The sequence below is a fragment of the Lolium perenne genome, chromosome 3 (assembly GCF_019359855.2).
Source record: "Lolium perenne isolate Kyuss_39 chromosome 3, Kyuss_2.0, whole genome shotgun sequence".
In the NCBI taxonomy this organism is placed as follows: Eukaryota; Viridiplantae; Streptophyta; class Magnoliopsida; order Poales; family Poaceae; genus Lolium; species Lolium perenne.
The window spans coordinates 351,838,278-351,850,655 of record NC_067246.2 but is presented as its reverse complement, the minus strand read 5'-3'; the positions used below and the strand labels follow the sequence as shown (position 1 = coordinate 351,850,655).

Below are 12,378 nucleotides of genomic sequence, written 5' to 3'. Positions count from 1 at the left end.
AACTAGGGTTTCGTCAGAAATCGAGCATCGGACCTAGGGAATGGCCCCAAAAGTTGTGTGTGTCCACATGGCATGCACAAAAGTGATTTGAGATGGTTCTATATCCAATGCTACCCCCTCCGAGTGTGCCCGGCTTCCCGGACATGGGGTTCCTACACTAGAGGACCAACAAATACGAGAACTCGATATCAATTAGAGTCGTTTGCGTCTTTGGTAACTATTTATCTCCAGTTGTGTTTGTGTGTTGGTTTCATTCGTTTTATCTCGATGTTGGGATTTATCATTATTCCATGAATGAAATGCATAGTTGCCCCCTCGATTAAGTAGGGCACCCCCTCAAACACCAAGATGGGGCAAAAGTGGAGATGTTCTAAGGCATTCTTTTTTCTCAGCATTATTGTAGCAACATCAGTCATGCCAGAACAAAAGATCAAAAAAAATAAAAAAAAATAAAAAAATAAAAAAAAATAAAAAAAAGTGTGCCGACGGTCACCGTCGGCACAACCTGGCCGTCGGCACACAAACCCACTTAAGTGGGGGTCAACGCGGGCTGCCTCTCCCAGATCGACGCCACCGCCACGCCACTGCCCCCGCGCGCGCCCACCGTCCCTGCCCCCGCGCCGCCGCCGTCCTCCCGGCCGTCGCCGTCCTCCCGGCCGCCGCCGTCCTCCCGGCCGCCGCCGTCCCCCGCACCCTCCCCGGCCCGCGCCACGCCCTGCCCCCGGAGCCGCCGCCGTCCTCCGGCCGCCGCCGCCTGCCGCCGCGTCGCCGCCCGTCCCCCGCAGCCCGCCGGTGCCGCGCGCCGCCGCCGTCCCCCGCAGCCCGCCGGTGCCGCCGCCGCGCCGTCCCCCCGCAGCCCGCCGGTGCCGCCGCCGTCCCCCTGCAGCAACCCGGTGCCGGCCATGGTAAGGTTTTTTTTTCTTTTTTCTTTTTAGTATTTGCAATTAGCTAGGTAATTGTAAATTGTAAATTTGCAAATTGAAATAGAATTGAAATAGAATTGTAATAGAATTGTAATTGTAAATTTGCAAATTGAAATAGAATTTGCAAATTGAAATTGAAATGAAGTAAAGAATTTGGGAATTGAAATTGAAATTTTAATGTAAATTGAAATGAAAATGAAGGAATAGAAATGGAAATTGAAATTTGCATTGACAAATTTTTATTATTTTAACTAGGTCCAGTAGTGAGCATCCCGCGTGACGATCCCGGATCTTGCGGCGCATCTCTACGGCCGTCGACATCGCCGGTTGTTCGACTACTTCCTCTACAGCCGAGGGTGAGCTGAATTGCCGACTCCCCCTCCGCATTTTTTATGTCATTAGATTTCATTTCTCCGTCAAGTCGCGTAACCTAGGTGTCAATTCCCGTCCGCACAGAAAGGTGTCAATTCCCGTTCTCGGGTAGAGGTAGATGTAAGTCATCCACACTTTCATCCTCTGTTTTGACTCTTGTTCCTGAATGGCTATGTTGATGAGGCATTATTTCTGAAATTGTAGACTCAGCTCGAGGAGGCCTATGCAGTAGCTTACGAGGAGTATCTCGAGAAGATTAAGGAGCATGACCTTGTGAAAGATGCCTATGTCCAGTGGACGAGCAACCAGATGGCGGTAAGTTTCAATCTCTATGGTTGCAAAACATCATAAGTCCCCATGTTTGAATCTGAGCTATCTCTCCCGTTTCTTGCAGAGTTTCACTCGGTTCATGATGACTGTAGTGCGAGAGGAACCACTCCCAGAGCCACCTCATCCGGGGCCGACGCCAGTGTTCCCGTCCAAGGAGGAGTTCTATATCATGTACAAGCGTCAGCGTCAGTTGACCCCGGTAAGTTGCTAACTTGGCTAAGTTGCTAACTTGGTGTGACATGGCTAAGTTGCTAACTCCCTCCAACATGTAGGGATTGGGAGAATCCGGGAACGACACTCCTTGTGGTACGTCCTGGTGCTTCTGCCGAACCTCGGCAGTTTTCTGGTTCCGGTGCCTCTCGTCGTGGTTCTACCTCCCCGAGCACCGTCGAAATACAGCGGCCTCACTTCACCCACTCGGAGCTAGATCGTCTGTAGCTAGATCGTCACTCGGGTGGTGCACCACCATAGTTTCTACATTGTACTAGCACATGATGACACGCTCCATCTTTGTAGTGGATCCGGTGTATGTACCATGGTCTTGTATGCTATATTTGTGCTATTTGTGAGATTTGATGCTATATTTGTGAGATTTGGTGCTATACGGTGATATCTTTGTGCTATATGGTGCTATATATGTTACTGGATATTCAATCTTATAATATGTGCATTTTGTGCGATTTTCTGAGCAAATGAGGCCAAATTGGCAAAAATCAGAAAAAAACTGGGCCGGCTGTGCCGACGGTGTCACCGTCGGCACAGACCCGTAGCTGTGCCAAATGGCAGGGTCTGTGCCGACGGTGACACCGTCGGCACAGCCGCCAGTTTGCGCGTTTCCAGTTCGAAAATTCACCGTTTTGCCGCCAGTTCTGGAAAAAAAAAAAGGAAAACTGCACCGTCGGCACAGCTGGGGACGTTGACGGCGCCGGCGTGACGGCTGGTTGGCTGTGCCGATGATGGGGCGGCCGACGGCCACCGTCCAGCCGTCGGCGTACGACTGTGCCGACGGTGAACTGCTGTGCCGACGGTGCGCGCGCAGACCCCGACGCCTGCTGTGCCGACGGGGAGACGCCGACGGTCACCGTCGGCAGAGGTGCGGGGCCGTCGGTGTAGCCGGTCGTCCCCGTAGTGATGCCACGTGCACGTACCTCTCGTCGTTCCATCCTTGAGGTAGCCGTTCAAAGAACGTAGCTTTGTTAGAGAGGAGATTGTAGCTGAACACACCAACCTTCTCACACGGCTTCCTGCAGTAGACGAAGTAGGCACACCCACCGTGGCGACCCAGCCTCGAGGCGTCCACGGCGAAACTGCAGGGTGTTCCTAGGAACAGCAGGCGGTCAGCCATGCTACGTACATCCTTCTCCACCCACCGTGTTTTCATTTCCTGTGCCGACGCCTCCACTTCCAGTACATACACCGTCATCGAGAGCTTGTGTGTTACTACTCCGTGCCAAGAACTGCAAATATTGACTTTGACGGACGCCCACAGCAACTCACCGCGAGACTCGAGGACGTAGCTGTATTTGCGTGAGTAGTATTCACTCCACCACGGCAAAGGCGGCATCTTGACCAGCAAGTCTTCTCCGGCTTCATGGCCACCCTCGGACCTGATGATGTGCCAAAGGGTGGCCTTCACAGTGAGCATGATCTTGCCCTTGTGGTACGCAGCGCAGAACTCGCCGTACCTGGGGATAAAATTCTTAGTGCCGCTGGCAGGGTAGTCCTAGTCCATATCAAAGATATATCAATGGAAGGAATGGCAGACGTAGGACAAGGTAGAGTTGAGAGAATAATCCCATAGGTGTCACTGCGATCAGCTGCTGTAACGCAGCTGATGCTGAACTAAACTAGTGTGTAAAACAAACCTACCTCAGCATATATATTGACACGCGCGCATGCACACCTTCTGCGGTGTGCTGGAAAGAAAGAAAAGAAGTAGCCGTACCTGGGTGCCTCAAGGGTCCTCTCGATGACTGTCCACATGCCACTGCCTGGTCGCAGGAGCGCCGCCCTGAACCTGGCCCTGTGGTCATCGTCGTTGTGGCACCGGATGCTGTACAGGAAGATGGTCCTGTCGCCGTAAATCCCACCACGGGGATTCTCCTCCTCCCACCGGCGGACGTCCTCCGGAAAGTCAGGCAGGTGGGAGAATTCTCCGGTGAAAGGGTCGTGGAGGGTAGGGCGGAGGTCTTCCACGGTCAGATAACGGACTTGGGTTCCGTCGGCGTTGGACACCCAGTTCCGAGCCGCTGCTGCCGGCGGCATCGGCGGCTTTCCGTGGTAGCTTGACTCGGAGAAAATGCACCTGAACCGGAGGTTCGTTGATTCTTTGTCGGCCGCCGCGAGGAGCCATGGCAGGAACTGGGTCGTGCTCGTCCTCTTGGACAGCGGGTCGCGGGAGGAGCGCCATGGCTTGCACACGGCGTGGAAGTAGACGAAGTCGGCCGCCGCGCAGACGTGGCTGGAGATCTCGCGGAGCACGTCAGCTGGAAGGTCCGACCACCGCCTCCCGTCCATGGCGCGCGGCGGGATCCAGATCTTATGGGGGATAGAAGATAGGAGTAGATCGTCGAGGATAACTTTGCTTCTGATCGTCGAGGATATGTTCTCTGAAATTTCGGCCGCTTATTAGTGGGGTTGACCAACAAACTGAGCCAACAAAAGATACAGCCCTGTTTTGGGCCTACTCCATATATAAAGGAAACTTTTTTTGCGGATCAATAATTTCATTACTCAATCATCAGGCTTACAATCATTTTGAAGACAATCAGCTAAAAAAACAGGAACGTAATTAATCCACAGACATCTACGTCTACTAGCTGATGCTTGCTTAGCACAAAGATGTGCTCCTTCATTTGCTTCCCGCCCGATGAACTTCAAATGGAAATATTCCATATTACGAGTAATTTCTTCAATCTCCAACAGAATTGGCGCAATCTCAGATCGACCATTTGCCCGATCCTTCCATAACTTGACAACAACACTTGCATCAGTCTCTACTTCAATCCTCGGCAATCCAATATCACTTGCCAATCAGAAGAGAAGCCTGCATCTACATTAACCTTTAGTGTTCCTGGAGCTGGTAATTGCCATTTGGATTTGACTTTAGCTGGTCGAGTAACCACACATCCGGATATAGCTAAGTCTGATGCAATATCGGCGGTCCATTTTACAGATTCAGAAATTGTTCTTGAACTCTCTCCATGCTTTCTGGCATTTCTCTCTGACCAAACAGCCCATCCTCCACATAGAATAACAGCTGCATCTCTAGGATCTACCTTGGAACTATCGATGATATCAATGGCCCAAGAATTGGGATGTAATTGGGGTATTTTAACAGCTGTCACAGCCTTGATTTCCTGCCAGAAAACCTTAGCCCAAGTACAATCAAATAAGGCGTGATGAATAGTTTCATTACTCCCACATTCATGACAGAACTTTATCTTCTCTATATGTCTTGCTTCCAGAACAGATCTGCAAGGTATAAAACCTTTAATGACTCTCCACCAGTAGTTCCTCACCTTTGGAGGTACTCTCATTTTCCACAGCTTTTTCCAAAAGGGCCGCTCTGATCCCCATGTTCCTATCGGTTCAATGGTCAAATTAGCTTGCAACAAGGCTCTATAGGCCGATCTCACTGTGAAATTTCCATGCCTTTCTAGTTGCCACGCCCAAGTATCCTCCTCCAACCTCCCCACTGAAATTCTCATTATAGCCTCCCTATCAACCGAAGCCATTTTTGTTGTCAAGACTTCTTCATTCCACTCTCCAGTAGCATGGTCCATCAGTTCATATACCATAGTAACATCAGATCCAGTACTTCTTACAATTGGTTTCATACCAGGATTGGTAGGGATCCAAGGATCCTCCCAAATTCTCGTGCTAGCCCCATCACCAATTCTCCTCACAAGCCCTAGTTTGAGTGCTTCACGACCATATAAAATCGCTCTCCACGTGTGAGAGGAGTTTCTTTTATTCCCCGCCGTCATAAAATTTCCTTCATGATAGTATTTCCCTTTGATCACCCTTGCACACAATGATTCTGGGTTAGAGATCAATCGCCACCCTTGTTTCGCTAACATAGCTTTATTGAAGAGTACGAAATCTTTGAAACCCATGCCACCACAAACTTTGGGCTTTGCTAGATCAGCCCATTTTACCCAATGCATCTTCCTCTTAACTTCATCCCCGCCCCACCAAAAACGAGCCACCACTGCCGTAATTCTCTTACATAATTTCTTAGACAATTTGAAACAACTCATAGAATATGTCGGAATAGCTTGACAAATTGCCTTAATCAAAACTTCTCTTCCCGCACTATTAAGAAGCTTCGGTGTCCAACCTGCCACCAACTTTTTAATAGTAGTCACAATATGCTCGAATTGATCGTCTGCAGAATTTCCAATTGCCGTTGGGAGTCCCAAGTACTTCTCAACCAAGGCTTCAGTAGTTATTTCTGTACACTAGTAGGAAAAGCCTCATCAGTGGCGCACCAAAAATGGATTCTGTGGCGCATGGGAGCTGCGCCACAGAAACGTCGCCACAAAAATAAGGTTTCTGTGGCGCACCTTCCCGTGCGCCACAGAATTAAGGTTTTTGTGGCGCACTTGTTCTTAGGTGCGCCACAGAAAAGCGTGCGCCACAGAATTGGTTTTTAGTGCGCCACAGAATTTGCTTGTATCATACACGATTTTGTTCTGCCTGCTATACACATGCAGTTTATAGACATCATCATGTACATTGCACAGATATAACATAGACATCAGATATAATATAAATATCATGTACATTGCACAGATATAACATAGACATCATCATCACATTACTTAGAACCCGATCGAGATACATATATAGTGGCAAGTGTCAAATGTTTTGCATACAACTCTTAATTCATACAAAATTCACAATTTCAAGATACAAAGTAGTCTTCATCCGGTTCCTCCTTTGCTCCGTCATCTCTACCCACCAGGCTCGCTTGCATCGGGGTCCTTCATCCAGTTCCTACTATGATGAAAATGGAAGAAAGTGAGACCAACAAGTCCGATGCACAAGAGAAATGGAATAAATGCCTCATACATTGTTGGTCGAAACAAATATTAACATCCAGGGATGGAGTAAGTGAGGCCAGGTAGGATGCACAAGATATTGATATTTGTGCCATCACACCAGGCTCACTTGCTCCACCCCCGAGTGTACGAGTGATCGACCAACCATCTAATCATCGACAAGTACAAAAACACCAACAAACCAGCAACCATGGTGACATAAGTCAAGATGCTCAAACACACATAGCATGCATGGAGCAGATGCTCCAAAGGGATTATTCATCACTTGGTATATAGACCAAGTGATGCTGGCAAAAGAGAGGCCAATCAAGAACCAGTAAATCCAGTAAGTGATAGATATGCCTAAACAAGCAACAACACATAGCATATCCCAGCTAACCAGATGAGACAAGTCTTGGTAGCCAACTGAATCACCTAGCACCACCTAGCCTTTTAAAACCATCAGAAACAGTCCTTTTTCTTCAAAGGATACCACAGTGGCATTCATTTACATGATCCCCTACTGTGGATATCTCTATTTTCATCAAAGCCAACAAGAAAAGGATACCACAGTGGCATTCATTTACATGATTCCCTAATGTGAATATCTCTATAGTAGCATACCATAAGCTCACAAGAATCCATCAAGTAAATCTTCACAAGGATACCATAGTAGCATAGTAGCATACCATAAGCTCACAAGAATCCATCATTTTCTTCACAAGGATACCACAGTAGCATACCATAGTAGCATTTCATGCATTTAAATGAACCAGTAGCATCAAAACCAACCAAATGTCCAACTAGCAAGTAATACCAAGTGAGCAAATCTTCATAACCTTGTACAGGTTCAGACATGGATTTATTTCCAACAAAGGATGGAAATCAAATTAACATCATTGAATTAAATTGAATCATTACCATCACATGGTTCATCAATAACAAGTGGCAGTAAACCTCCACAAACAACAGGTACATATGATCCAGTAAGCCACACAGGCATAGCAAGTGATATAAGTTGACAATAACCACTAGCAATCCAGGCTCCAAATGGAACCTTTGGAGCAGATATATATAGAGCCAATATAGCATGTCACTGCTAGTAGCTGGTGTTCATATAGCATGTCCATTTAGTACCAAGCATAGCACCAATTTAGTACCAAGCATATAGCACCAATTAATCAAGCAATATAGCAGCATCAGTAACAAGCATAGCACCAATTAATCAAGCAATATAGCAGCATCAGTAACAAGCATAGCACCAATTAATCAACTATAGCTCCATCAGTAACAAGCATAGCACCAATTAATCAAGCAATAGCAGCATGACCTGCACATGACACTTCACTAAAGCCAAAGCTTCAGTAAAGCACTTAATCAAGGCTTTCATGCAGTGCTAAACAGGCAACAACTGCAAGCAATGGGATCATAATTCAATCCATGTGCACATACCAGATAAATGGCATCAATGGGATCATAATTCAATCCATGTAATTAGCCAAGTTATACAGAATAAGAAAAGGGGAGCACAACAGCATTTCATCGAGCACAACAGCAGTAGAAAATCACAGCAGCATTTCATCGAGCACTTTGTGCTCGCGCGGGAGAGGAAGAGGGAGGGGAGGGGAGGGAGCTCACCGACGACGACGGCAGTTGTGGAGGAGCTCACCGACGACGACGGCAGGGGTGGAGGTCGCGGCGGCTCCTCCACCTTGACGCGGCGGCGGCTCCTCCACCTTGACGCCGCGCCGGCCCCTCCTCCTCCACGCCGCAGCGGCTTGTGCTGCTGGTGGCGGGGATGGGTGGAGCGTGGCGGCATGCGGCCCTCGCGGAGGAAGGCGGCGGCGACGGCGACGGCGACGGCAGCGCTCGCCATGGAAGGCGGCGGCGCGGGGAGAGGGGAGAGGGGGAGAGAGTGGTATACGGGCGAGGGAGGGGTACGGCCATGATATAGGACACGTTATTTCTGTGGCGCACCGAGGCCAGTGCGCCACAGAACACGTCATTTCTGTGGCGCACCTAGGCCAGTGCGCCACAGAATAGGTTATTTCTGTGGCGCACCAAGTGCAGTGCGCCGTAGAAAAAGTGAAACCAATGTTTGGGCGTGACAGGGTGTGGGCCCCACAAAGTTTTTGTGGCGCAGTGTTCCATGGTGCGCCACAAAATTAAGCTATTTCTGTGGCGCACCTTGCCTGGTGCGCCACAAAATAAGTTTCTGTGGCGCATTTTTAACGGTGCGCCACAGAACTAAGCTTCGCCTATAAGGGTTTTCCTACTAGTGGTACCTTGGTGTATAGCCTGCTTCATGTCATCATCCGTGTTAGCACTGAAAAAAATAGCAGATTTCTGTTTATTCACCATTTGTCCAGATCCAATTCTGTATCTTTCCAAAATTTCCTGTAATCTAGTAGCTCCATCTACTGTTGCTTGTGTCAAAACCATGCAATCATCTGCAAAAAGAAGATGCGAAATCCAGGGGCAGTGGATACCCACTCGTACACCTCGAGATAAATGTCCGGCTCCATAATATTTCAGCATACATGAGAAACCCTCCGCACAAATCAGAAACAAATAAGGTGATAATGGGTCGCCTTGGCGGATCCCCCTGGAGGGTTTAAAGATTTCAGAGTAATTACCATTAACTCGGACAGAGAAGGAAACTGTCTCCACACAACACATTACCCGATCAATCCATGCATTAGCGAAACCCATCTTGGTCATTATATCCCTCAAATAAGACCATTCCACCCGGTCATATGCTTTCGCCATATCCAGCTTAACTGCACACGCACCAGATTTCCCTTTCTTCCTTTTTAAATAGTGAATGCACTCATATGCAAGAAATACATTATCCGAAATCAGTCTTCCTGGGACAAAAGCACTCTGCTCTTCGGATATTAATTCTTCCAACATTGGTCTCAGCCGCAAAGCCAATACTTTAGATGCTAACTTATAAAGCACATTACATAATGAGATAGGCCGGTACTGTGAAAGATCTTGCGGATTCTTAGCCTTCGGAATAAGAACCAAGACCGTAGAATTAACTATTTCTGGCATATCACCTCCGTTGAGAAAATTCCTCACCGCTGCACAAATAGAAGATTTCATCATACTCCAATGCTTTATATAAAAACCAACTGTAAACCCATCTGGTCCTGGAGATCGGTCTGGATGCATCATAAACAATGCTCTCTCAATCTCTTCATCTGTGATAGCAGCGCATAAAAGATTATTCATCATATCATCCACCTTCTGTGGCACCCACTCAGTCACCAATCTTGAGTCTGTATCTTCTTGGGCTGTAAAAAGATTTTGGTAAAAACCAATGGCCTCAACCTCCAAACCTTCCTGAGATGTAACTACGGAACCATCTAATCTCTTTAAGGATTTAATTTTGTTCCTTCTGGCTCTCTCCTTGGCCTTAGCGTGAAAAAAAGATGTATTGCGATCGCCCTCCGCTAGCCATTGAGCTCTAGATCTCTGCCTTAGCAAAATTTCCTCCTTTGATAAAAGCTCTGAGATTTTGGCCATCAAGGTTTTCTCTTCTTTAGATGGGCCTCCCCTCAAGGACTGAGACCTTACCACTTCCAGCCGACCCCTCAACGTCTTCAACTGTTTCTTTACCGACCCAAACTCCGATACACTCCACCTCTTCAACCTCTGTCTGACGCATCCTAATGCATCATAGACTTCTTGTAAATTATTGCCATCATCCCTCCACACCTCCTCAACTGTTTGATTATAGCGCTCATGTCTCGTCCATGCATTCTCAAAACGGAAAGGTTTCTCAGTCAAAGCAACATCAATCCAATCAGACTGCCTGACTGATATTAGAAGCGCACAATGATCTGACTCGCAGCATTGTAAATGGTTGACAATGGTATTATCAAAGCACTCCTGGAATTTATCATCACCTAGAGCTCTATCAAGTCTGACTTTGACATTTTTGTTACCTTGCTGTTTGTTGTCCCAGGTATAAGGCACTCCATAGAAGCCCAAATCCTCCAACTTACACTCCTCTATCGCATCCCTAAAACCCTCCATCTTCCATTCTTGCCTCTCATTTCCTCCGATTTGTTCAGTACCATAGAGAACTTCATTAAAATCTCCAGCACAAATCCAAGGGTTGTTGTATTCTTTCCTCAAAAATTTGAGTAGATCCCAACTTAACTTCCTTCTTGACCTCACGGGATTTCCATAGAATCCCGTAAACCTCCACTCCACATCTCCTAATTCATCATTTTGAATCAGGACATCTATGTGAGAATTACTGAACGATTTCAGAGAAACTCTCGAGTCATTATTCCAATATAAGCACAAACCACCACTCAAGCCAACAGACTTCACTCCAAACGCATTGGAGAACCCAAACTTCCATCTCAAATCTTGTGCTTTCTTATCTGACATCTTGGTCTCCGACAGGAAGACCAGACTTGGGCGTTGCAACCTAACAAGGTCACTGATTTCACGAACTGTCTCAGGCCGCCCTCCACCTCGACAGTTCAAGCTTAGAATATTCATTGCTCCTGGCGGCCATCCCCCTGGGATGCCGCCGACCCATTCAACACAACATTGGAATTGTCCACCGCCCCTCCATCAACCCCTTTAAGTTTCTTCTTGTTCGCATTTTTTTGAGGAGAAACACCAGGATGATCACCCTTCCCATCATCAAACATGCCAATCATGCTTGCAACCTTATTTTTGCCATCCACCAGCACCATGGCACCTGCATCTTGTTCCTTTCCTTCAGTAGCATTTGAATTCAAAGCCACCCTCTTTTTCCCTAGCTTTGGGTTATTATCTTGCATATTGATATCATTGATTCCCGCATTACCACCTCCAACATCTGTTGAGAGGTTTAAATCATCAAGCTTATTATGAGTTGCATTCCACCGCCAACTCCCATCACTACTTATAGCATTGGAGAGTCCATCATTTCCTCGACCATGTCCACGCCCAAACATCCCTCTCCCTCTGCCAGAACCTCTCCCTGTTGCACCACGGCCAGACGTAGCCCCACGGCCGCCACCACGGTTCTTCCATTCATCTGCTAGTATGAAGTCCCCCCATTCAAACTTCAAGGGGTCGTGTTCACCCGTTCCACACTCCTCATACCAGTGTCCTAACAAACCACAATGGTTACAGAAGGTTGGCATCTTTTCATACTTAACTTGGTACCAATCCTTCTTACCAGCTCTTGTAATCGACACAAATCTCTCCAATTTCTTATTGATATCAAGGTCCACTCTTAACCTAACAAAGGCGCCCACATAGCCTGCAGGAAGTTGAATTTGCACTTCTGTAATCTTTCCCATCTTCCTACACATGCCTTTGATCACCGGTTCCTCCAGATAATTATCTGGCAGCTTCAGAACCCTCGCCCATACAGCAATCTTGTCCAGTTTAATTGACCTAGGGTTGGTGAATCCATCATACTCCAGCAGAATTAACGCTTGATTGCGAAACAACCACGGCCCATTGAGCATGGCTGTGTTCCAATCACCAAGACACCCAAACTGCACGGTGAAGAGATTGTCCTCAATCTGCCTCCATCGCACATCCTTCGCAGGATTCCAGGCTGAACGCATGTCGGCATACAGGGCCGACGGACTAAAGCCCTTATTTGTGAGGACTCTCGCAATAGCCAGCCACTTGGCTTGAACATCCTTGCGTGCAACATCTTCCTCCCAGACAAAGTCGTCTCCGTC

General features: G+C 47.6%; 2 protein-coding genes across 2 annotated transcripts; both read right to left on the bottom strand.

The window, feature by feature from the left end:
- Nucleotides 1-2,703: 2,703 nt before the first annotated feature.
- LOC127340566 (uncharacterized) lies at nucleotides 2,704-4,142 on the bottom strand. The gene is made up of 2 exons (XM_071827752.1): nucleotides 3,495-4,142; nucleotides 2,704-3,348 (listed from the first exon to the last, which is right to left on the bottom strand). The coding sequence occupies exons 1-2, from the start codon at nucleotides 4,140-4,142 to the stop codon at nucleotides 2,704-2,706; spliced, it is 1,293 nt and encodes a 430-aa protein (XP_071683853.1).
- A 479-nt stretch (nucleotides 4,143-4,621) lies between these two features.
- LOC139838343 (uncharacterized) lies at nucleotides 4,622-11,191 on the bottom strand. The gene is made up of 2 exons (XM_071827751.1): nucleotides 10,253-11,191; nucleotides 4,622-4,984 (listed from the first exon to the last, which is right to left on the bottom strand). Exons 1-2 carry the CDS (start codon nucleotides 11,189-11,191, stop codon nucleotides 4,622-4,624), a joined length of 1,302 nt encoding a protein of 433 aa, XP_071683852.1.
- Nucleotides 11,192-12,378: the final 1,187 nt, after the last annotated feature.

What these genes read in the sequence shown, in the direction of transcription:
- LOC127340566 (XM_071827752.1), bottom strand. Translation starts at nt 4,142, where the DNA reads ATGGACGGGAGGCGGTGGTCGGACCTTCCAGCTGACGTGCTCCGCGAG. An exon ending in GTGTCAATATATATGCTGAG is followed by an intron (nt 3,349 to 3,494) that starts GTAGGTTTGTTT and finishes GATATGGACTAG; the next exon opens with GACTACCCTGCCAGCGGCAC.
- LOC139838343 (XM_071827751.1), bottom strand. Translation starts at nt 11,191, where the DNA reads ATGAATATTCTAAGCTTGAACTGTCGAGGTGGAGGGCGGCCTGAGACA. An exon ending in TGAGGGGTCGGCTGGAAGTG is followed by an intron (nt 4,985 to 10,252) that starts GTAAGGTCTCAG and finishes GTTTTCTGGCAG; the next exon opens with GAAATCAAGGCTGTGACAGC.